Genomic DNA, 26752 nt, shown 5'->3' with positions numbered 1-26752 from the left:
CATATTTTAGAAAAATAGGTAAACTGATCTTAGCGTGTAGGGTTAGCTCTCATAAGCAATTTTGACCACCCAGTTTCCATTTCCCGTCACTGTGCATCGCAGAAAAAATCAACATTCCCCTTCTCTGTCTGTCGTTCGTCTGGCTGGTGGCTGACGGATGAACGATCCAGCAGCTTTTTCAGCGAAGCGCAGCTTTTCGCTTGCGTGGTGCACGTTTCGTTCCTTTCCAGTCGCCGTCGCCGTCAGTCTTTTCCCAACTGTCGTCGTGTTTAGTTGTTCGCGGATTTTCCTTGCGCTGTTTGAAATCGTTAGATTTTTCTTTATTATTTTTTGTTCCTCGCCAACCACCCCGCCACCGCCATCGTTGCCGTAGAAAAACGACCCTGTACGGTGTCTTTTTCTTGTGCTGGAATCTGAATTTGGTTCGAGTTTGATATCGGTTTCCGGTAGTCCACCAAGCCTCCGGTGATTCGTGCGTCGGAAATTTAAATCGAAGCAAAAAAGCGCCGCGGAGGAGTGTTCGTCCGGAATGGTCTGGAAGTGTACGGCAAAAGTGCACTAACCGTTGAAAATCGCCACCAGAATCGAGTAGTGAAAGAAGCTGCTGTGCTGGTGCAGTCTGTTGCGTCGTTCCGTTCTATTCGCGCGGTGGTCTGCCTGACTGACATCAGCAGGCTGGAGAGAGAGGAATAAAAAAACAAGAAGTTTTGTGTGCTCTTTTGTGCGTGTTGGTTCGCGAAGGGGGCGCAGAAAAAAAAAAAAAAACGCGAAAACGAGTCGCCGGATCGGGAAGAAGAAGATTTCACAGCAGCAACAACAACAACAACCGCGCGATCTGCGACCGAAAGAAGTGCTGATAGCAAACGTCGCCCTGCCGCGCCGTCGTCGTCGTCTGGAATAAAGAAGTGATTCATAATCCGGAATATTTTTTCCGTACTCGAAACCGGAGTGGTGGAAAATTAAAGCCTCTAGCTTAGCTAAAGAAAAGTGCCTACCTTTTAATTGTTGGTTAGTAGTGTGCCGGTGATTGTGATCTAGATCTTTAATTTTTTTGTGGGAGTAAGCCAAACCAAACCAAGGAATAATGTCCGACGAAAACCAGGAAAATGGAACCCGCAACGGCGATGTACCAGAAATCGAGCTGATTATCAAGGTAAGTTCTCATAAAAAGGGGACTACATGCTGGGGACCGCGGGGATAATGGGTGGGGTACTCTGTGGACAAAAAATAGCACTTGGGGAATAATTTCGCCCAGCGAGCTTAGCTATGGCGGCACTAGTTTTCTTGGAGTTACATCCCCACTGAGACGAAGTCTGTTCTAAATTTCTGGTGTGCCATGATCACTGGTGGAATTTCCAGTGAAATTATGGAATTCGTAGAAGTTGTAAGAGTGGCAAAATTGAGGTTTTCATCCAGTGTTATAAAGAAAACTACTTATTCCAAACAACTGAGCAAAAATCTTATTTTTCATAATGTTTGGTACCTTAAAACTATTGTAAAGTTGCCGAAATTTCCCTAAAGACAGTTTTATATACATTGCATATACTCATTTCAGAACATACTCCCATTGAAATGTGACGGTTAGAACACTTGACTTTCACGCCGAGGACCTGGGATCGAATCCCACTCCCGACAAACTCGCAAAAATGTGATTTCTTACTTCGGAAGGGAAGCAAAACGTGGGTCCCGAGATGAACTAGCCTAGGGCTAAAAATCTCGTTAATACAGATAAAAAAAAATGACGTATTCCCGGAAGGATCCTTGGACGAATTTTTGAAGGTATTCTTGTAAAAGGCTTGAAAGTATCACTGGAGGATGCCCTCAAAGTGTTTCTGTAAGAATTTCTCAAGGGGCTCCCTTGGAAGTATTTCCGGAGAACTCTAAAATGATGGAATTCTTAGAAAAATCCTGGTTTTCATCTGAATGAGTTCTTGGACTAGTGAAAACTAATCGTCTGGAGCAATTTAGAAAGGAATTTGTAGAGGAATCCGTGGAGCATTTTCTAGGGAAGTTCTGGGATGAAAGCTTGGGAGAATTCCGAAAGTGTCTTCTCTGGGTGAATTTTTGAAGGATTTCCTGGAGAAATGTCTGAAAGCGCTTCTGGAATGTGAGTACTTATATGTTCAAATTAAGTTAGAGTATATTCCTGAAACAAACGCAGGACGAATTTCAGAAAAAAAAACTCCTTTGCACGAGCTGCATTGGATACTCTTGAAGGAATTCATGGATTGATTCCTGAATAAATCTGTGGATGAACTCCTTAAAGATCTCTCGGAGATAATTGAACTCCTGATGACTTCTTGGAGAGTTTCCTGGCTCCTATATCTCTCTTATATTATCTTGAAGAATTCAAATACAGATCAGGAGCTATCTCTAAAAGAACTCCTGCAGCAATCCCTGCCTGGAGTAAACCCTGAAGGAATCCCAATTTCTAAAGCAATATCTTCATTTCCTAGAATTCCAGGAGGATTTCCTAGACAAATTTCTGGAGAAATGCTTGGAGGAATTTTCGGACAAATTCCTAGAGGAGTTCTTGGAGAAATCCCTGGACGAGTTCCTGGAGAAATCCCTGAGGCATTTCTAGGGGAATCTTTGGAGGAACTTCTGGACAAATTCCCGGTGGAACTTCTGGACAAATTCCTGGTGGAATCCCAGGAGAGATTCCTGAGGAATTTCTGAAAGTATACTTGGAGGAATTCCTGGCGAAATCGTTAGAGGAATCCCTGGAGGAATTTCTGAAAGAATAGCTGGAGGGTTTACTGGTGCCATCGCTGGAAAAACTCCTGGGCGAATGCCTGGAGCAATCTCTGGATGGATTTCTAGATGAATACCTGGTGGAATCTCTAGTGATAGTGGAATTCTGGGAGGGACCTCTGGAAGAATTCCCGGAGCAATCCCTTGATGAATTCCTAGAGAAATCCCCGGATGAATTCGTGGAGGAATTCCTAAAGGAATTTCTGCAGCTATATCTGGAGGGAACCCTTAAGAAATTTCAGAAAAATATGCTGAAGGACTCCATGGAGATATTCCTGGATGAATTCCTGGAGCAAATCCTGGAAGAAATCCTGAAGAAATCCTTGGATGTGTTCCTGGAGGATTCCTTAGAACTTCTGGGGGAAATCCCTGGAAAAAATTCTGTAGAAACCACTTGAGGAATTCCTGGAGGAATCCTTAGAGAAATTTCTGGAGAAATTCTTGGAAGAATCCCTGAGGAAATTCTTGGAAAAATCCATGGAGGAATTCGTGGAGTATTCCTCAAGGCAATTTCTAGAGAAACCTTAGGGCGAATGCAACTTTTGGAAAGATTCCTGGCGGAATCCCAGGAGGAACTCCTGGAGAAATTCTTGGGAAAATTCCGTAGAACTATCCCTGGGTCTCCAGTTAGCCTAGTGGTCAAAACTATGGATCGCCTGTGCGGAGACGGCGGGTTCGATTTCCGGGAAAAAATTCTCGGCTCCTTGGGCAGTGTATAATTGAACTTGCCTCACAATATACAAATTCATGCAATGGCAAGCAAAGAAAGCCCTTCAATTAATAACTGTGGAAGTGCTCAAAGAACATTAAGTTGAAGCGAGGCAGGCCAAGTCCCAGTGGGGACGTAGAGCCATAAAGAAGAAGAAGATCCCTGGAAGAATTCCTGGAGGAATCCTTGAAAGGGTAAAATCCTGGAGAAAACCCTGAAAGAATTCCTGAGGGAATCTCTGAAAAATTCCTGGAGGAATTCTTCAAGAATTTCATGAAAGAATTTCTGAATCCCTGGAGGAATTTTTGTAGAAATTCCTAGATGAATTGCTATAGGAATTTCCGAAGGAATTCCTGTAGAAATTCCTGGAGAAACTCCTGAAGGAATTCCTGAAGAAATATCTGGGGTAATTCCTGAAGGAGTTCTTGGTGAGATTCCTGGAGAAGTCCCTGGGGTAATTCATTGATGAAGTCCTGGAAGAATATCGGAAGGAGCGCTCCTGAAGGAACTTCGGGATGAACTCCTGGAGGAATACACTCCCTATCAAAAGTTAGGGGTCACCCCTCAATATGATGTATCAGCCAAAAGTTTGGAATCACTTTTACGAAAACATGGAAAAGTGATTTGGTGATATCTTCGTCATACATAGTGCAATTTTATTTCTGGAATTATTGCTGGTTACATTTCGAGGGGAATTTCTTGGAGAACTTCTGAATCCCTGGAGGAATTCCTAGAGCAAACCCTAGAGGTATATCTGAAGGAACTCCTGGAGGAATTCATGGATACATGCCTGTAGGAATTGCTGGTGGAATCTAGAGAAATTCCTTGAGAAATCGTTAGAGGAATTGCTGAAGAAAACCCTGAATTAATTGCTGGAGGAAACGCTGCATGAATTCCATGAGGAATTTCTGGAGGGTTTTCTTGAAAAATCACTGGAGTGCGTTCAGGAGGTGGAGGAATCTTTGGAGAAATTCCTTTAGACATGAATGGAAGAATTCCTGGAGAAATCTCTAGAAGTATTCCTTGAGATATCTCTGTAGAGTAATCTCTGAAGGAATTCCTAGAGAAATCTCAAGATGAGTTCCTGGAGGATTTCCTGGACGAATTCCTGTAGGATTATTTAGATAAAATCCTGCAGGAATTCCCAGAAGAATCCCAGGAAGAATTCCTAAAGGAAATCCAGAAGGAGTTTCTGAAGAAATTCCAGGAGCAGGTACTGAACAAATCGCTGAAATTCCTTATGAAATCCTGAAGGAATCTTTAAAAAAGTACGTAGAGTTACTCTTGAAGAAATCCCTCTAGCAGTTTCTGAAGGAATACCTGGAAGAGTTCCTGAAGAAACGCCAGTAGGAATCTCGGAATCAATCCCTAGAGGAATGCCTAAGGAAATCTATAAACAGTTCCTTGAAAAAGTCTTGAATTAATTCCTAAGAGTGTTTCCGAAATAATGTCAGGAGGAATTCCTGAAGAAATCCAAAAAAGAGTTCTTGGAGGCATTTTTGAAATAATTCTTGAAGTTGTTCCTGAAAGAATCGTAGAAGAAATTCCCGGGTGAATCCCCGAAAGAATTCTTGGTGGGATTTCAGAAGAAACCCCATGAGGAATTCCGGAAACAATCAAAATTTGATTAATTTAATTAAGAATTCCTTAGGGAATCTCAGGAGAGCTTTCTTAGCGTGTTCCAGGAAGAATTTGTGTAGGAAGATCACTGGAGAAATTCCAGAAGGAATACTTGAAATTCCTCTAGAAAATCTTCCAAGGATTCCAGAATGAATTCTTTCAGGGATTTCTCCAGCTATTTCGAGAGACGAACCAGCCAAGGGCTGAAAGTTTCTCAAATAAAGACAAATCAACCAATTAATCCAGCTATTTCTCCGGGGATTTCTTCAAGAGTTCCTCTGGAGATAACTCTAGGAATTGTACTGAAGATTCCTCCCCGGACAAATTGCTGGAGGAATCCTCGGAAGAAAAGCCCTCCGAAAGTGCTTCTTCCGTGTCACGTTATGATGACCGCGGGGCGGGGGTCTGCCTGGGGTTGTTGTCAGTTTTATCAATGATTATTTTCTTGATCATCATTGTTATTTGTATAAAAAACCTTAAACCGTTTCATACCTAGTTTGTTCGTTTGATCAAATTTATCTCGACACTTAAGAAAGGTGAGTTAAAATAGTCCATTTGAACCGTCGAACCCAGCCTCTGCACGAAAATATGTGTGTCCCCTGTGGGCAACTTCTGGAACCGGTTACATACCCCGGAATGGCCCCGGCTAAGTCAGGTCACGGTTCAGGTCTTGGAACTAATATCTTTAATTTATGCCTAAGGGATTGTAAAACGGATCAAAAATTCAATTTTTGAGGAGTAACTTCTGGGAAATACTTCAGACCTTCCTTCCTGGGGTGGGTTTTCTCCAGGTTTCTGAAGATATTTTCAGGATTTCTTTTTGGGGTTTTCTATGGATGCTCCTTCTGGCTATTTCCCAGAAGCAGCTCATTTCAGAGATCGCTCTTGAAGTTTATTCTGGGAATTCCTCCAAAGAGATCTCCGGGAGAAATTCATAGACAGAAGTGTAACAATCAGAGGGAATTTCTAGAGAAATCCCCGAACGGAGTTCCTAAAGGTATGTCAAGAAGAAACTGTAGGAAGAATTTCCGAGAGGAATTTTCTTAAGTAGATGGTAAGACCTCCCGGAAGAAATACCAGAAAAAAAATTCTGGTAGAAATCCTAGAAAAGAAAGAACGTCAAGAGGAATACCTAAAATGAACTGCTGGAGAAATCTCAGAGGGATCTTTTGGAGAATTCCCATGACGGAACTCCTGAAAGGTTTCCCAGAAGTTACTTCAGGAGAATCCCCAGGAGAAATCGAATCTCCTGGGGAGTCCTTGAAACGAACTACCGGAGGAATCCCCAGAGAAGCTTATGGAGCAATCTCCTGAGAGAACACCTGGAGGAATCCTTGGAGCGATCTTCTGGGGAATCCCTAAAAAGAAGTCTTGACGAAATTTCCAAAAAAGCACTCCCTGTGATAGGTAATTTCTGGCGGAGTCTCCAAAGAGAATTTCTGGCGGAATCCTCAGAGAAAATAACTGGTGGTGTCTCCAGAATAAATTCCTGGCGGAAGCCCCAGACAGAATTTCCGGCAGAATCCCCGGACGCATTTGGTCGGGATTTCCAGACACAATTGCCGAATGAATCCTCAGACGGGATTCCTGGTGAAATACCAAGAGGAAATTCCCGGTGGAATGCCCCATAAGGAATTTCTGATGAAATCTCCAGATGGAATTTCTTTTGGAATACCCAGGGAGAACTCCTGGAAGAAACTCCAGGAAGGATTCCTGGCCGAATTATAAGAAAGAATTCTTGGCGGGTGGGGCACATCCAAATCTTCAATGTTTATTTTTCTACCTTTCAGTATATTCAATTTCAATTCAATAATGGGTTATCTTGATTTTTCGTGCAATAATCATGCATACAATCATGTAACACTCCAATGAATCACGTGCAACAAAAAAAAAACTGACAGGGCAACTCATCAAAGTTATTTGGTCAATTTATCAAGACAGCTCTTGATGTCTCCATACATCGCCAAGGAGCAGGCAATTCACTCATCTCAGCAAAATGGAGTGGTGAAATGAAAAGGTTTAACAAGACCCTCATCCAAAAAGTACGTATGTACAATGCTGATCGAATCCCCATACTCCAAAACTGTTCTGCTATGAGCTGTGCTTTTGGTCGTGTTCCTGATTAATCGAAGCTCAGCCTCGGCGATTCCAAGCAATGTTTCGTCTGCTATACTGCGATATGGGAGTAAACCCCAAGTTTAGAGTAGGCGCGCGTTTTTGGATGCCAAGCTTTTGCTTAAATACCCAGTCAACGAAGGAAGAAGCTAGACGCGAAGAGTCGTCAATTAACACATGATGGGTGGTTACGCGCCTAACTGCTACCAACTGTGGAACAAGGACTAATCTACCCGCAAGAGATGGAAGAATAAACCGCTTGAAATCCAGAGGAAATCTGACGAGGAATTTGATCTGGCAGAGCTGTTCGACCATGAAGATGAAGTTCTAACTGATGATGTCATCGATGAAGGAGATCTTGCGGATTAAGCTAACATCGCGCTCCCTTCGCAACCAGATCTGGAGTTGTCATCCGGCTGTAGAAGCGAGCAGCCTGAGAGACGCAGCTAACGGAAGCACCGAATCAGAAGTAAATTCCTAGACTACCTTACTGGATTTAGAACAAGTACTGTTGGCTCTCACTCTTCTTCAGACATTTCTGAGTCGTACAATGAGATTAGTAGGTACCCGTGAAGACCGTGACTTCTGGAACAAGGCGGTACATGGTGAGCTCCATTCTATGAAGACCTATGCCCTATAATGTCTATGTTTCGCCGGCAAGAAACCGCTCAAAACGAAATAGGTTTTCCGGCTCAAGCCAATCTGTCTACCGTACAAGTGGTGCTGACTGTTGCTGTACATCATGGTTTTTGAGTACACCATATGGACGATAAGAAACCAGGTATCGTGTGTAAGCTGCAGAGATCTATATCTGGGGTAAAACAAGCATCACTCTGCTGGAACGAGGGGCTTAATGCGACTCTACTGAAGCTGGAATTCCTCAAGTCCAAGCGTGATAACGTGTGATCGGGTGGCAGCCAATCAACGCAAGGAGGTGCATGTTAAGGGTTAAGGGCCGTTTCTTCAACTATAGCATCATCAACGTCCACTGCCCACACGAAGGGAGACCTGATGACGAGAAAGAAGCGTTTTTTTTTTATCTAGTTCGTTTATTTGGGGCTCAATCGCGTATAACGCTTTACGGAGCCGAGGATCTTTCTTTGTACTTAATAGTATACATTATACAGAGTAATAACTTTTTAATGATATCTGTTAGTAATGGGTGGAAGCCAGGGTACTCGTGGCAGCTCGAGGTTAGAAGGTCACATTTTGAGGGATGGACAGGGTAAGGATTGGGCCAAAGGTTTCACTGCTGCTCATCCGGGGGTGAATCGCATCTTGCTAGCGTATTCGGTGCCTTGTGGTGTTGGTACCAACTTGTTGTGGGACTTGGTTTTCCGGATGGCCAGGAGCAGCTTGGTAACACAAAGAGGACAAAACAGAGAAAAAAAAACTGGAGAAGAAAACACAAGCAAATTAAACTTTTATACCAGCAGAGCGAAGAAAGTCGAAAATACATCCCATGTATGTGACATCGCGGGTCCCCAACACATCTCTCACAAGAACAAAGGGTTGTCTACCTCGGGCCTCAAGGGTATCCAAAAGTAGCGCTCTGGAGGCGTCATTATCCGGGCATTGCCAAACTACGTGGTCGATGTCATCATAACCGGAACCGCACTTAGTACAAACATTGCTCAACGCGAGGTTAATCCTGTGTAAATGCGCGTCTAGCGAGTAATGGTTGGACATAAGTCTTGACATCACGCGAATGAAATTGCGACTTACATCCAGACCATACCACCACACTCGCAAAGAAACATTAGGAATAATGGAATGTAACCACCGTCCCAGCTGGCCATCTCGCCAATCATTTTGCCAACTTTGAAGAGAACTCTGGCGAACAAAATGGAAAAATTCATCATGTGAAATTCTTCTATCATAGATCTCACCTTCCTGTGCGCCCACCTTTGCGAGAGAGTCCGCCTTCTCATTGCCATAAATTGAGCAATGTGAGGGGACCCATACAAAGGTAATCTTGTATGATCTTTCGACCAGTGCACCCATCTGCTCCCTTATTTTTGTAAGAAAGTAAGATGAATGTTTTACAGGTTTCATCGACCGGAGTGCCTCAATCGAACTAAGGCTATCCGAGAAGATGAAGAAATGGTCTACGGGCATGTTGGAAATCATCCCCAAAGCGAAGTTGATTGCTGCCAGCTCAGCAACATAAACCGAATAAGGTTCTTGAAGTTTGCGGAAGGCGGTGAAATTTTCATTGAAAACACCGAAACCAGTGGATCCATTTATGCGAGACCCATCAGTGAAGAATCTCTTACAGGAATTGACATTTTGGTACTTTTCGTTAAAAATGCGAGGAATAGATATACATCGAAGTTGATCTGGTATTCCATGAATAGCTTGTTTTATGGACAGATCGTATTTAACAGAGGAACTGTCATTAGTGAAGTGTACACGGGGAGGATTATAACTTGGTAGGCTTATATCAGATGACATGTAGAACAGATAGATTCTCATGAATTTTGATTGAGTGTTCAGACTGAGCATTTCTTCGAAATTTTCAATGACAAGTGTGTTGCTCACTCCACACTTGATAAGTAACCTTAGCGAGAGCTCCCAGAATCGGTTCTGGAGAGGTTTCACCCCTGCCAGGACCTCAAGGCTCGCATTATGCGTTGAGTGCATACAGCCGAGAGCAATACGCAAACAACGGTATTGAATTCGTTCCAACTTTATTAGGTGGCAGTTTGCTGCTGAGTGGAAGCAGAAAGAGCCATACTCAATAACAGAGAGAATAGTCGTTTTGTAAAGTTTTATGAGGTCTTCCGGGTGAGCACCCCACCATGTTCCGGTAATTGTGCGTAGAAAATTGATCCTTTGTTGACATTTTTGCACCAAATACTTGATTTGGGTACCCCAAGTGCCTTTTGAATCAAACCAGACCCCAAGGTATTTCGAAGTCAAAGACTGGTCGATTTCTATTCCCAAAAGATTGAGTTTCAGTTGGGCTGGGTTCCGCTTTCTAGAAAACACAACCAATTGAGTTTTTTGCGGAGCAAACTCGATCCCTAAATCTCTTGCCCAGATTGACAGATTATTTAGAGAATTTTGCAATGGTCTTTGCAACATTTCTGCATGTGGGCCTTTTAGAGAAACCACAGCATCATCTGCAAGTTGTCTTAGCGTGCATTGTCCTTCCAAGCAACTATCAATGTCTTTCACGTAAAAATTATAAAGCAAGGGACTTAAACATGAGCCTTGGGGTAGGCCCATGTAACTTATTCTGGAAGTTGTCAGTTGTCCGAGATTGAAGCTCATATGTTTTTCTGACAACAAATTATACAAGAAATTATTTAAAATTCCTGGAAGTCCACTATTGTGCAGTTTTTCTGACAATATTCCTATGGAAACTGAATCAAAGGCGCCCTTAATATCCAAGAAAACTGAAGCCAGTTGCTCCTTTTCCGCAAAGGCCAGTTGAATATCTGTTGAAAGCAACGCTAGACAATCGTTTGTTCCTTTGCCCTTGCGAAACCCGAACTGTGTATTTGAAAGCAAGTTATTCGATTCGACCCAATGATCGAGTCGTGATAGGATCATTTTTTCTAACAATTTCCTTAAACATGATAACATAGCAATTGGGCGGTATGAATTATGATCAGACGCTGGTTTACCAGGCTTTTGAATAGCTATTACTTTGACCTGTCTCCATTCATGCGGAACGATGTTGTTCTCCATGAATGAGTTGAACAGGTCCAGTAATCGTCTTTTCGCGATATCTGGGAGATTCTTTAGAAGATTGAACTTGATCATATCGCATCCCGGAGCGGAATTGTTTGATGAAAGAAGAGCCATAGAAAGTTCCAGCATAGTGAAGGGTCTGTCCAGAGAACCGTCTCTTGGGGATGTTTCCCAAGAAATCGGTTGTGCTGGGACTGAGTCTGGGCAGACCTTTTTCGCAAAGCTGAATATCCAACGGTTGGAGTATTCGTCACTCTCATTAGAAGAAGAGCGGTTTCGCATGTTGCGAGCCACTCTCCAAAGCGTTGTCATTGAAGTTTCTCTTGAGAGACCCTCAATGAAGTGTCGCCAATAACTACGCTTCTTCGCTTTCAGCAAGTTTCTCAGCTGTCTTTCGAGCTTTGCGTACTCTTGATAAAGATCTGAGGTACCGTGCCTACGAAAAGTTTTGAAAGCATCAGATTTTTTAGGATACAACTGGGTGCAATCATCATCCCAACCTAGTGTGGCTGGTCTTCTTTTGAAGGTTGCACTTGGAACACGTCGTTTTTGTGATTCTAATGCACTCTTATATATCAGTTCAGACAGGAATCCAAAGGTTAGGGGATCCAAAGGTGGGAGGGGATTGAATGATTCGATGCCAAAAGATACCGCTTCTGCATACTTTTGCCAATCGATATTCCTTGTGAGGTCAAAAGGAACCTGAATTGGATGGTCTGACCTTTCACTATTATGCTTTATGGTGGTTATAATGGGTAAGTGATCACTACCATGAGGATCCTCGATTACCTTCCACAAGCAATCGAATGATAGTGAGCTTGACCCCAGTGATAGGTCGAGACGACTTTCTTTGCCGTCAGATGCAATACGTGTCACTTCACTTGTATTTAAAATGTTCAAATTGAAATCGTCGCACAAATCATAGAAAACGGCCGCTCTATTATCGTCATATGGTTCGCCCCACCCTGTACCATGCGCGTTCATATCACCCAAGTTCTTTACCCTTTACGTTTATTTGGCAAGCGACGATTTCTACGCCAGGATGAGTCGCGATTGGAATTCTATAAAATGAGTAAGTCTTTTTGATCCCCAAAAGAACTCCCCCATAATGGTCGTCTCTATCCTGGCGTATAATGTTAAAATCGTGGAAGTTGAGTTCATCTTCAGAAGAAAGCCATGTTTCACAAAGGGCAAATATATCACAATCAGAGTTGTGAATCAAAAACTTAAACAGGTCTAATTTAGGTTTTAGACTATGACAGTTCCACTGTAGCACAGTGATCATATCTTGTACCTCACTTGATGAATTATCCATCGAAAGATATGATCGCAGCAAGGAGGGGCCATGATTGTGTCAGATTCCGAAAATATTCTTCTACTGTAGGTATAAACATATCAATAATGCCTCTTAATGTTTCTGGAAGGCTGAGGGCATTATATAAGCGATCCACGAGAACCCTAAAAGTAAACAGTCCTCGCTTGGGTCTAGGAGGCTTGCTTGAACTGCGAGGAGCTTTGGTAGCTTTTTTCTTGCTACCTTGTCGATTATTTCTCTTTGAAGTGTATTTAACAGGCGGAGACGGGGGTGACAAGTTCTTGCTACAACATGGAGCTGAAGCTAGAGGAACCTGATTCTTCGGAGTTTTTAAGTTTACCCCGTCTCCTTTATCATTAGGCAAACTTTTGAGGGAAGACTTTAAAAAGACCTTTCGGCGCAATCCCGGGGAAGATGATGACTTCCTTTTTCCAGGTGCGTGTACCTCCGAAAGAGATCCACCCTCATCAGTTTCGCCATCGTCCTGATCATCGGAAGACAACTCCTGATAGGGATTTTCAACTGGGACAGCTGATTCAGACACGGAATCTGGTGTTTTAAAAGATTTCACCATCTCCGCATATGTCTGTTTGGAGCGCTTTATGATAGAGCGACTCTCATTTCGAATGCGTCTTTTGTAAGCCGGGCAAACTTGCAAGTCGTGTGGATCTCCGCCACAGTAGCTACATTTTTCCGCTTCCTGTGTGCAAGAGTCCTCCAAGTGAGCTTGGTTGCATTTGCCACAACGGGGCTTGTTGTCGCAAAAGCTATCACTGTGACCAAACTGCTTGCATTTGGTACAATTAAAAACCTTCGGCCTAAAAAGATGCACTGGGTAAAAACCACCATCAATTACAACAAATTCCGGGAGGACGGAACCTGGAAAAGTCACTCGAAAAAACGCTGAAGGCGAGTACACCTTTTTATTTCCTTCCATGGAAACCTTAGATAAGCGTTTACAGTCTAGGATAGCCACATCAGGAATTGACCTATTTTTGAATCGACCAAAGCCGGTCTTGATGTCCTCACATGTCAGCATTTCGTCGAGGATCTTCCCCTCCACCTCCACTTCTCGTGCTGGCACATAGACCGCGTATTCAACAGTAAACGCTTCGTGTTGAGCAATTTCATTTGCTGCTTTGTAGCTAGGTGCGGTAACACGCAGCTTGGATGCTTTCACTTGGTGAATAACGGTCCCAGGATACTTACGCGTCAGCTCTCGAGAAATCGAAAGCATATTCAATGGTTTGCATTTGCGCCGGAAATAGACAACCCAAGGTCCAGGCGAAGATGGCTGATAAAACCGCGTACGAGCAATGATATCATTGGGAGGCGTTTCGCCTCCAATCGAATCGTCCATGTGGAAACAAATTTATGGAAAATAACTCAAAAGTGCAAAAGAGGAAGAGAAAAACCTTAAGGTGAATCGGGACGCTGTGTTATTTTTCCTATCTTCCCTCTCTTTCTAACAATTTGCCTCGCGATTTTGAAGATGGTAATCTTGATTTCTATCGCACAGATGAGGCTGAAAAACAATCAGCATATGCACTGCAAGTGAGCATACACAATGATAGATTTTTGTTCCATTATATGAAGTAGAATCTGAGATTACCATCTTAGTAGAAACAGAGCAATGGCGGATATTTCCTCGACCGTCCCGTCCGCCCTTAAGGTATTTACAGTGCACTTTCTTCCTTAGGACGACAACTGTTTGGTTTGTAAACCAAACAATGTTAATAATATATAGGAAAAAAATAAAGCAAAAAACAAAAAAAAAAACTTGTACTAATAATATATGAATTCAATTCTTATGTTTATTTTAGCGCACCCTGTAGGATGCAAAAAAAAAACGGTATTGAAAAAAAAAAGAAAAAATAGCTAATAAAAAAAACAAAAAAAAATGTTCTGTTATTTACAGTTTGTACACCCTTACCCGTATACAGTAGTTTGGGAACCACTGTTATGGATGTCAAAAAAAAGCACGTGGTCGAATGTGGACTGGGGATACAATAGATAAAAGCGATCAAAACAAATTGGGTGGACAAAAGAGTGTATCGAAAGAGTGATACTTATCTGACCGGAGCAGGTAGATATTTATCACAGGCAGGCAGATGGTAAAGCTGTCCGTCGCGTCTGCCTTCGCACCCGTCGCCGCCGTCCTCTTTGTTGACGGAGGGGCTGATGATGGCGATAATGATGACTTTTGGATGCGATTATTCGTTGACCTTGATGTACGATGATGCAAGCACCTCGCTTCCGCGTTGCGCTGGATACCACCTTGCGACACTACACTTCGCACAAGCAGGAGAACGCACGATATAAAAAACCTTCCGCAATTGCGGGGGAAAAAACTCTACTTCTACGAGGTCTATCGCGTGGTGAGATACGGAGCACACGTCCGACTCGTCCAAATGCACAACAGGGAATCAGAGAAAGAAGCGTTCTACGCGCAGTTAGAGCAAACATACGATGGTTGCTCGCCGCGTGACGTGAAAATCGTTGTCGGCGTCATGAACGCGGTAGGAAGGGAGGAAATGTGCAGACCGGTAATCGGGCGAAACAACCTGCATGCCGTATCGAATGATAACGGCCAGCGATGCGTAAACTTTGCAGCCTCCCGTGGTATGGTAGTCCGAAGCACTTTCTTCCCCCGCAAAGATATCCACAAAGCCACCTGGAGATCACCCGACCATCAAACAAAAAACCAAATCGACCACGTTCTAATCGACGGTAAATTCTTCTCGGATATAACCAATGTCCGCACATAACGCAGTGCGAATATAGATTCGGATCACTTCTTAGTCGCTGTATGCATGCGCTTCAAACTTTCGACGGTTATCACCACGCGTCGAAGTCGAACGCCGCGGCTCAACATCGTGCAGCTGCGTAACGTAGAGGTGACTCAAGACTACGCGCAGCAGTTAGCAGTGGCCCTACCAACGGAAGAGTAGCTTGGCGCAGCTAAACTTGAAGATGACCGGAGGGACATCCGATCCGCCATAGGTAGTACCTCGGTTACAGCACTAGGCTTCGCGACTCCGAATCACAGAAACGACTGATACGACGGCGAATGTGAACAGTTGATAAACGAGAAGAATGCAGCATGGGCGAGAATGCTGCAACACCGTACGAGAGCGAATGAGGCACGTTACAAACAGGCGCGGAACAGGCAGAACTCAGTCTTCCGGATGAAGAAGCGCCAGCAGGGAGAACGAGATCGCGAAGCGATGGAAGAGCTGTACCGCGCTAAGGACACACGAAAGTTCTACGAGAAGCTGAACCGCTCGCGCAGAGGCTTTGTGCCACAAGCCGACATGTGCCGAGATAATCACGGGAATATTCTCACGAGCGAGCGTGAGGTGGTCGAGAGGTAGCGGCAGCATTACGATGAGCACCTCAATGGCGATGTTGCAAGTACCGAAGGTGGCGTGGTAACAGATCTAGGAGTATTTGCACAGGACGAAAGACTTCCGGCCCCTGACCTCCAAGAGATTGAGAAGGAGGTTGGCCGGTTGAAAAACAACAAAGCCGCTGGAGCAGATCAACTACCAAGCGAGCTTCTAAAATACGGTGGAGAAGCACTGGTGAGAGCACTATACTGGGTCATTACCAAGATTTGGGAGGAGGAAGTATTTCCGGAGGAATTGATGGAAGGTATCGTGTGCCCCATCTACACAAAAGGGCGACAAGTTGGATTTCGGGAACTATCGCGCGATCACATTACTGAGCGCTGCCTACAAGGTACTCTCCCAAATTTTATGCCGCCGTCTATCACCGATTGCAAGAGGCTGGATTTATGGGTGAACGCGCTACAACGGACCAGATGTTCGCCATCCGCCAGGTGTTGCAGAAATGCCGCGAATACAACGTACCCACACATCACTTGTTCATCGATTTCAAATCGGCGTAGGATACAATCGATCGAGAACAGCTATGGCAGATTATGCACGAATACGGCTTTCCGGATAAACTGATACGATTGATCAAGGCGACGATGGATCGAGTGATGTGCGTAGTTCGAGTATCAGGGACACTCTCGAGTCCCTTCGAATCTCGCAGAGGGTTACGGCAAGGTGATGGTCTTTCGTGCTTGCTGTTCAACATTGCTTTGGAGGGTGTAATAAGGAGAGCGGGGATAAACACGAGTGGTACGATTTTCACGAAGTCCGTTCAGCTGCTTGGTTTCGCTGATGATATTGATATTATTGCTCGAAAATTTGAGACGATGGCGGAAACGTACATCCGACTAAAGAGTGAAGCCAGATGAATCGGATTAGTCATTAATGTGTCGAAGACAAAGTACATGATGGCAAAGGGCTCCAGGGAGGAATCAGCGCGCCCGCCACCCCGAATTTATAAGACGTGGTGCGCAGTGAGCTAGGTGGGTCGACCAAGTGGAGGACGATCTGCGGACCCTACGCAGAGTGCGGAACTGGAGACAAACAGCCATGGACCGAGTGGAATGGAGACGGCTACTATGTACAGCAGAGGCCACCCCGGCTTTAGCCTGATCGGTAAGGTAAGTTGCTTCCGGAATTGACAGCATTCATACGGGTTAAAACAGGTTCTAGAATGCACAGAAACTTCTAATCTTCACTTTTTTCCCTTTTGGTCTTACTGTCTTCATTGCTTGACCACACACAGAAGGAATTAGGACACCAAAATACAAAACACCGCGATACGACCAAAAACTATCCGGAATCACAACCGACGAATACTCTACATGTACCTCGGTCACCTTTATCGAAAACGACAATCAATCTTCTTGAGGTCCACATTAACCAAGCAGCAGCTGTACGGGAACGGGAGTACGGGAACAAACACGCCCTTCCTTCTATTGCGGTGGTTTTTACGGTCAGAAGATCGAATCTTTGCGCGGCGACACGGTACACCTTCGGCGGATTTTCAAAAATGTTATCGTCCGAAATATTTGTTAACGCAAAAAATGACAGTCGAAATTTTTACACGTCCAAACTCGCCCGCGGACTGCTACGATCTCTCTCAGGAATGTTTCAGAGGAGTTTCAAGGATTTTCAGAAGATTTCAGGAGGATTCCGGATGGGTTTCCGGGGGATTCTTTAAGAATTCAGAGGTCTTTCAAGAAAGTTTCACAGGTTTCCAGATGGGATTCAAGGCGTTTCAGGGTTTCAAGTGATATTAGGCATATATCTTCTGGAACGCTCTTAAAACCCCATGAAAACTCCTGGAATGCTCCTGAAACCCCTTGACACTTTTTTTTATTTGATCTTAGGCTAATTTTTCACACATTAGGGACACTCTTGCAATCTTGTCAAATCCGCAGAGACATCTCTGAACACCCACGGAACGCCCCTGAAATCCACTAGAACACTTCTGGAACGCTCTGGGTCCCATGAAACCCCAGAAACACTCCTGAAACTCCCTGGAACACCCTTGAAAACCCCTGGAATGCACCCGAAACCCATCGAAACAGGCTGGAACACCTTGCAACGTCAATGGAATATCCTGGAACATTCCAGGAACATGAACGTTCCTGGGACTCCTGAAACCCCCCGAAGCTACCCCTAAAACTCCCCTGAAATCCATTGAAACCCGTGGAACGCTTCTGAAACTATCTAAAACCCGCAGGAACATTCCAGAAACCCTGTTCGGACTAGGAGTGATAAGAAAACTTCTCTGAAGCGATTTTTGAGATTTCGCTCAAAGCTGTAAAGGGATAATGTATTTTAGAGTTCATTCTTTTTAAGGTTAAGTATAATCAGGTCTCACATTAATTTTTCCCTTCCAGACAAGCTCACGCACGAGATTCAGGCCGATGTCTTATCGCAGATCCTACTGTAGATAGTTTTAATATTAGGTTTAGCTAATTTTATAATGAATTTTGTAGACTTACAACGTATATGGGTAAACGTTCTTCTTCTTCTTCTTCTTCTTGGCGTAACGTCCTCACTGGGACAAAGCCTGCTTCTCAGCTTAGTGTTCTATGAGCACTTCCACAGTTATTAACTGAGAGCTTCCTCTGCCAATGGCCATTTTGCATGTGTATATCGTGTGGCAGGCACGAAGATACTCTATGCCCAAGGAAATCAAGGAAATTTCCTTTACGAAAAGATCCTGGACCGACCGGGAATCGAACCCGTCACCCTCAGCATGGTCATGCTGAATACCCGTGCGTTTACCGCCTCGGCTATATGGGCCCTGTATATGGGTAAACGTATGGGAACGCAATAAAGGTATCTCATCAACTATCTGTCCCCGAATCTAACCTACAGTAAAAACATTATGCAATTAGGTCCGAGTTCACCAGAGATACACCTAATCTTCCCACTCACCAACTATTTTGCACAATTGCTATCAATAATTCGTATAATATGCACAAAATCACCCAAATTCTCTTTATAACTCAATAATAATTCCCCGCATATAAAGCACATCAAATTGCATATGGTTTTCACGTTTTGCCTTATAGCTATATCATCTCGGTTGACACCGTATATCATCTGACGTTTTCCTCTCTGTCGGTCGATCCTCGAACTGCCGAGCGAGGGATACGACACCTTACCGTCCATACCCATTAGTTGGAACAAACCCCATGAAACGCCTCTAACACCCCGTGAAACTACCTGGAACACTCCTCTAACTCACAGGAACCCCCTCGAACGCCCCCTGAAAACCCACTGAACTCCATGGAACGCCTGTAACACTCCTGAAACCCTTCGAACACAACTGGAACGCCACTTAAACCGCCTGCATCCCCTGAACACTCATGGGACCCTTTGGAATCCCTTGTAACCCCATGGAACGCCCCTAAACCGCATGAAACTCCCTGGACAACTCTAAAACTCATTGAAGACCTCGAAAACGCTCCTGAAACCTCTTGGAATACCTCTGGAACGCCTCTAGGTTCCTTTGAAACTTCCTGAAACACTCCTGCTTATGAAACCGCATTACCCTATAAAACCTCACGAAACCGCATGGAACAGCCATCAGACTCCCTAAGTCCTCTCTAGGGGTCCTCCCTAGGGGTCTCCTCGAACGCCTGGAATGCTTGTAGGACCCCCTGAAATTTTCTGTAACTCCTCTGGTGGCCTGTCTCAGAAAGAATCCCAAGAGAAATCCCGGCTGGAAGCTCGGCAGGAACCCTTAAAGAATCACGGAAGAAATGCCGGGAAGAATCTCGAGATGAATCATTGGAAAAATCTCAGAGAGTTTTTTTTAAGGAATATCAGCAGGAATACATTATACATTGAAGAATTATCATTAGATTCTCTTGTTGAATATATATTGGCAGACATCTTTGAAGGCAGTAATCCCAGCAAGAATTCCTGAAGGAATGTCGGCTAGAATTCTAGCAAGATTTTTTTCGGGATTTTTTAAAGCAGTCCCGGCAATGATCTCCAAAGTTATTCCTAAAAGAATGCCGTAGAGAATAACGGATAGAATTCTTAGTGGAATCATAGTTGGAATTCCAGCTGGAAGCTGAGCAGGAATTCCTTAAAGAATCATATAAGAAACCCTGGAAAGAATTATTGAAGAAATACCTGAAAAAAATACTTGGGAAAAATTGTTGAAGGTATCCCATCATAAATAACGGTATAAATACCTGGAAAATCCAGGACTGTTTGAAGAAATCTTGGCAAAAATATATGTTCTTTCATATTTCTTTCCGGGAGAAATCCCTTCAGAAATCACAGCAGGAATGCCAGCGCGAATCCCTGAAGGAATGCCGAATAGAACCCTAAAAGCATCCTTTAAGGATTTTCTAAAGCAATTCCTGCAAAAAACCCTGACATGATCTCAGGAGCAATCCCAATAGAAATTCCGGAAGGAACATCTGAAGGAATCCCGGTAGGAATCCTGGGAAAGTTCTCGAGAGGAATGCCTGAAGAAATCCTGGGAAAAGTTCTCTCATACAGTCTTCCTTGTCCTCTATACCAATCCTCTATCCTAACCCTAAACACTATCGTCTGCTCTTCCCTCTACCCTACCTTCTGACTTATCCTCGACAGTACTTTTTACCGTACTTTTTATCTTACCCTTCACCAAACCCTCTACACTATCCTCCATCCTACCGTCTACCCTACTCTACCATTCACTTAGCCTCTACTGTAACCCCCTACCCTACGCTTTACCCTAACCCTTCATCCTTTCCTCCACCTTAATCCTCCACTCTACCCTACCCTTCACTATGACCCTCTGCCCTACCATCTACCTTGATCCTTTACCTACCTTCTACCCTCACCCTGTACCCTATCTTCTGCCCTAACGTCTATCCTAACCTTCTACTTTATCATCTACTCTGCCTGAATCGTAACTCTTTACACTAACCTCTACCCCATCAGTAGAATTGTAAAGATTTGAAAAAAAAGTAAAAAGGCGAAAAGTCAAATGACGCAAGTACGACTGTGGTTAGTACATCTATAACCTATAATGGTACCGCCATGTTAAAGCAAGAAGATGCCACTTTAGGTTACTGGCCACCACCAGAAATGCAATCCGCGTGCCAAACAATACGATCATCCATGGAGCAAGGGCGATTCATTTTCAGCCAGCGCAGTTATTGCACAGCGCACACCCATCCAGTCGAAACGCCGTAAACAGTACGGTTCGTTGGGTGCTTGCACATATGTCCATCATCGTGTCCGTCCATCGGTTTAGTCCAGTCCAGTCCAACGGAATGAGTTGGTATTTAAGTTTTCACTGCTTTGCAACATACATCATCATCATCATCACCAAGTATTCGCATCGTCTCGTGATCACGAAGGTTTGAGCAGTATGTTGCGTGATTTGGAGGTTAGGTTACGTTAGGTCCGGAATTTATGAAGATGTAGTGGGTCGGTATACAGAAGAATGCAGCTGAGTCTGATATGATTTTTTTGAACAGTGTTTCTTATCAATGTCATATTGACGTTTTCTTCCAGAGACTGTTGTGGAGTATCAGAGGGTAAAACGAGTCGAAACATCATTGATAATCCTAAGCAGCAGATCTAAACAACATTACTATGTACAGAATTACTGCTTAAGATGATTACTAATGTTACAACTCGTTTTATCCTCTGAAGTTCCACAACTGTCATGGGAAGGAAAAGCCACTATGACATTCTGGTATCACTGGAAATCTCTAAACAGTAAAATTCCAATCTGAAGACACACAATAAAAACTACCTTTACTGAGCCAACCGCTAGCTCTCAGTGGTAGGCACTTCTACCGTCTTACCGTCCCCTTCCCCATTCAGCACATCGGCCACGTCTTAGCAGCAGCGCCACATGATGACAGCTGCGCTTCGCTTCGATTCCCATCTGCAGCAGGGCGATTCTCCACATTTAAGAATGATGTCATTTAGGTGCGGTAGCTTCCACCACAGTACAATCGTAGAAACCCGACCCAAAGAGAATCAACCATTATTCTGTCGCCGTCGTCTGTCGGATCGGAGGATGTTTGTCTTCTTCTCCATAAGTCAACGCCCGACCGAATCAGGCGCTGCTGTTCGCTTTGGGGGCCATCATGTTTAATCATTCACATCAGGTCTGCTCGGTGCGGCGATTGTAATTGTAGGAAATTTTTCGGGTCTAACAAACACTTCTCCTGTGTGTTCATCGGACGGAGTCCCCCAGGGCGTAAAACAAGAATTGCTTACACCACTATAGTATAGGTAGATATTCCCTTCTCAACACCTTTTCCGGGCAAATGATGATAATGAAGAGCCCGCAAGAGAGGCAATTTACTTCTGGTTGTTGTTTCGCAGTGTGACATCATCATTACTCATTGTCAGAGAGTGGTAAAAGACCGGCAAGCAAGTGACGCAACAAAATAACACGACCAGGCTATGAGGCTTATCTCGGAGCATCGCTATAGGACCGCTGGCTGACTGCATTGCTGCTACTACTTATGCTGCGGGTTGACAGTTGACAGCTGCTGCGGCGAGATCACCATGGTGATCGGTCCCGTTAGTGCCAGTCAGTGGATGACATAGAGCAAGTGGAAGAATTACATACTTGCTTTGTTTCATTGTGTCGTCAAAGAAAAGGGGGAAACATTCGACTGACTGGTTGTTTTATTAGGTTTGGGAATGAAATGTAAATAGCGAGATCCGGTTTTCTTCTTATCGGGTCGTTGCGATTGGTTCAATGTTGTTTCTTAAACGAGTGTGAAGCTACCGGTGCAACGTATAAAAATCCTCTATTTTATGAGTGTGGAATTACCCGAATAGATCAGTATTATACAACAATTGTACAGGTAATCGTTTTGTAAATATCCAAAAAAAAATATCGACAACGATACACGGAATCATATTGATGATAAGAGTAATCTTTTTCGAAGTTATGACGATAAACCGATTGAGTTGCTTGAATAGAGTCAATAAATTACATAAACTTCTACGATTTACTATATTGTAAAGTAATTGTTTTAAATTTCAAAACAATAAAATGTATGGTGTCTTTTTTATAGTTACTTTACATATACTGCCGTTCTATGCCAAATTGTCCCATATATGGGAATCCCATATAACATGGGACAGTTATGGGTAGAACGGTAGTATACAAACTATAAATTATGATCCTAGATGTTCATTTACGATACATCGTATGGTGACAAACCATAAATTATATCGTTATTTTATGGTTTTGTTACATTAAAATGCAATGTATTGTCTTATTATTGGATTTTTTCATTGGCGAGATCTATAGAGCATCTAGGCCCGATTAAAGTATTCAATCCTCTAATTTTAAAGCGCATTTGCTAGGACATGCGTTCAAATCATCTACGTGACCATCGCCAAGATTACGCAACCGATCTCCACACCCGACGACCGACCCGTACTCGACGACAAAGTCTTTACCTACTTCTGGCCTACCACGCCAAGATCGAAACCCTTACCTGATCTATCGCTGGCAGCAGTGCTCGCTCGCAGTACTGCTAATGCATCAGCAGTACCATACAAAGAACCGGTTCCACTCCTGCACATTCGCCGAAACTGCGACCGACTTACCTCTAGTAGTCGAGTGCAGTCGTCAGCGAGCGCAGCAATAATGCTCTCCCTTTTGTTCCATCATCATGAGCGCGAAACGGACAGATCAATGCTGGCTGCGCTGCAGCTACCACAAGAGATAGAGGCACCTTCATGGAAAGCAAAAGTCGTTTGTACCGATTCCCTTCCAACGACGAGACGAGCCCCAAGCACCAAATTGGGTGTGTGAGAAAAAGCTAGATCCAGTTGCCTTATTTGGGTATGCGCTGTTCACGAGGAGCGGTGGTTGGTTGTTCTACGATTCGTATGTGACTAGAGTTTTGGGTCATTTGGAATTAATAACGTAGGTATATCCACCATCCATTGCTCTATCCAAGTGACAGAGAAATGAAGGCTGACGGATTGTGTCATTCATAGTTGCAGCAAATCTATAGGGCACTGCATGAAATACTCTCCTTCTCTTTCACTCTTACCGAAATTTTGTAAACAACAAGGCCACGAAACGTCAAAATCCCATACAAAATCAAAACAGTGCAGTGCCCTATAGGACACTGCATTGTTTTGATTTTGTATGGGCTTTTGACGTTTCTTGGCCTAGTTTTTTACAAAATTTCTATAAGAGTGAAAGAGAAGGAGAGAATTTCATGCAGAGCCCTATAGGGCAATGCACACCGCGGTTGCTAAGGATTATTTTCTAAGTCTGACGTTTCATGGCCTTGTTGTTTATGATTCCGACTTAAAAATCGTCTGCTTTCAATGAGTGGTTGATTGAGTTCAAAATGTGGGAAAGAAATGACTTGCAGATGGTATCCCTCCAGCAGCCTCTTCAGGGATTTCACAGGAACTTGTTGTTCCAGGATTTTCCCAGGAATTCCTTCCACGGTTGTAAGATTCCTCCAAGAGTGCCTGGATTCCTCCCGAAAGTCCTTCCGAAATGTCTCAAACTCGGTCCTAGATTCCTCCAGGAATTTGCATTTGGGATTATCCCTACAATTTTTCCTAAGATTCTTTCAGGCATTTTTGTCGTGGTTTTTTCCAGAAATTCCTCTAGGAGTTCCTCCAGTAATTCTGATATGAGTTGCATGTAGATGTGTTATGTGCATTTGTAATGTTCCATTTTAGTCTTCGCATCTAGGTGCTCAAACGTGGGGCTCGATACGGGAAATAAAATAAGCATTCGTAGGGTTCCAATAACTTTATTTGTAACAATTTTTCAGGAAGTTTCATCTGAGATTCTTCTTGGGGTTCCTTCAGAAGTTCTCTTTTGGATTCTTCCAGGATTTCTTCTGAGATTCCTTCAGGAATTTCAAAGGACTCCTTCCAGGATTTCTCTAGGAGTTTCGGAAACCCTTCAGGAATTGAATCCAAGAATCCTCTACGATGTTTTCGAGATTCTCGTAATGTTTTTTTTTAATGTTTTCAGAAGTTTTTCTAGAATTTTCAGAAGAAGTTCTTGAAAAAAATGGAATGCAGGAAGGAACTATTGGAGGAAACTCGAGAACTCCTGAAAAGAAACAATGCCACAAAAAAAACTCCTGGAGCTATTCCGTAATAAACTCCTGGATGACTTCCATCCCAGGAACATCTGGGGGAGAATTCCAGAATGGACTTGTGAAGGAATTCCAGAAAAATATGAAGAAATTCCAGAAGGAAGTCCCGGAGAAGTCCAGAAAAGTGTTTAATCCGGAAGGAACTACTGGAGGATTCACGGAAGGAATTCTTGAAGCAATCCCGGAAGCAGTTCCTGAAAAATCCCAGAAGAAGCTCATAGAGGAATCTCGGAAGAAGTTTTTGTTGGTTTTCGGTAGCAAGGGATGGTCCCATATTCACTCTTGGAGGAGTTTCTGTAATCTGTGGGAGAAATCTCTAGAGCGGTTTCTGGATAAACATCACTGGAGGAAACATTATAATATCCCCGGAAAAAATCCTTAGAGGTAATCCTGCATTTAATCCTAGAAGAATTCCTAGAAAAATCCCTGAATTCATGAACAATTTCTGGGTGAACACCTGAAGGAATACTTTGGAAATCATTGGAGAAATCCCTACACAAATTCCTGAATTAATTCTAGGAGGAATCCCTATAGTAGTTCCTGGATAAATTCTTAAAAGATTGTTTGGAGGAATCCTTTTATAAAAGTCCAGAGGAATTCCTACAGCAGTTCCTGACCACTGGAAACATCTCTAGTGGAATCCCTAGAGAAATCCTTGGAGAAATCCCAAGGTAAAGAAAGCCTGGATAATTTATTGCTGGCACTCCTGGTGTGTAAAAAAATGTAGGATGAATAACCGAAGGCATTTCTGGAGGAATTACCGAAGGATATCCTAGATGAATCCCAGCAGCAGGAATTGATTGAAGAATCTCAACAGAAAATCTTGGAGGAATTCTTGGAGCAAATCCTTACAGAAATCCCTGATGGAATCATATGAGAAGTTACTGTTGAAACCGAAGGTCAAAAATGTGTTCAAATGTGTTCAAAGGAAATGGGTGCACCGTTGTTATTTGTATGTTGATGAAGCAGATTTGGAGAAATATTTTAATTTTGTTTTTATTATTCACTGTATCATAAAGCTGATGATACAGTGATGATAGAGTGAATCGTTTCACAAAACGTTTGATCACGGGAAATGCCATTTTTGAACGGTAACGATTCCTAGCAATCCATTCGGTCCTTCATCAAAGTTCCGGAAATGATAACTGCTATAATTCATATCATTCGTTGTATCGTAAATTTATTATCCAAATTATGATAATACAAATAGTGAGAGAACGATACAGCTCATTGTCGGGTTGTCACTTTGTCTAACATCGCTAATTCAACACATTGTAATACGACACTTTTTAATTCGTATAATGAAGGAATTCGTTATATTCGTCAAGTACAATGAATATTGGTTGTTTTAACGATCAACTCTATGGGACAACAACGTAATATAATTTAGGAATAAATAAAATTAAAGTTTTTGAGATGAACCAGCCTCGGACTGAAAATCTCATGAAGAAACAAAAAAAAAACAGTTCAATTCGTTGCGTTTTATTGTTCTAAGACAGTGTCATTTCTGTACGTGATGAACTGAATGAACTATTTTTTGCGTTTTAACCAGTTTTTGCGTTTTAAGTGCCAGTGTGGAGGGTCTCACACACTCAAAAAAAAAAATATATCTAAAGTTAAAGTTGTAAATACTCTAGCATTACATGGCGATCGTGACGGAATTTCAGCATACGGTGTTCAGTAAATTTGTATATTGATAATATCAGACACTGTGATAGAGAAAACAATTTGAGGATTTATGTAAATTTTTTGATTTCATTTTGATTTTACAACTTGAAGATTTTGTTAAAAAAATATATTTTGTTTTATTTCTGTTTAAACTAAATTGTAAACGAAAGATGATTACTAAATGATGAATGATGATTGTTAAGTGACAAATATGTACCACAAAAACGTAGCTAAAATTTTCTTGAATAATTAAACTACTATTTCCCCTTTATTACGTGGGACCTGAAAAAGAATATATCAATGGTCTAGAAGGTAATTTACCAAAGAACCTTTTTTTAAATCTGCATAAAAGTTTGCCAGGGGACCTGACATG

General features: G+C 43.0%; 1 protein-coding gene across 2 annotated transcripts in view; it reads left to right on the top strand.

Annotated features, from left to right (window-relative positions):
- The first annotated feature begins 256 nt into the window (after positions 1-256).
- Positions 257-26752, top strand: part of LOC109422034 (chloride intracellular channel Clic) — a 226401-nt gene continuing 199905 nt past the window's right edge. Inside the window, exon 1 of one of the 2 annotated variants that reach the window (XM_062844884.1) lies at positions 257-1153. In XM_062844884.1, the coding sequence (XP_062700868.1) occupies positions 1085-1153 (69 nt within the window). In that variant the 5' untranslated portion in view covers positions 257-1084. The remainder of the gene's footprint in view (positions 1154-26752) is intronic. The other variant, XM_019696674.3, reaches the window with a different exon arrangement.

The sequence above is a fragment of the Aedes albopictus genome, chromosome 1 (assembly GCF_035046485.1).
Source record: "Aedes albopictus strain Foshan chromosome 1, AalbF5, whole genome shotgun sequence".
NCBI lineage: Eukaryota > Metazoa > Arthropoda > Insecta > Diptera > Culicidae > Aedes > Aedes albopictus.
The sequence above is the reverse complement of the archived record's forward strand: the minus strand, read 5'-3'. Positions and strand labels throughout refer to the sequence as shown.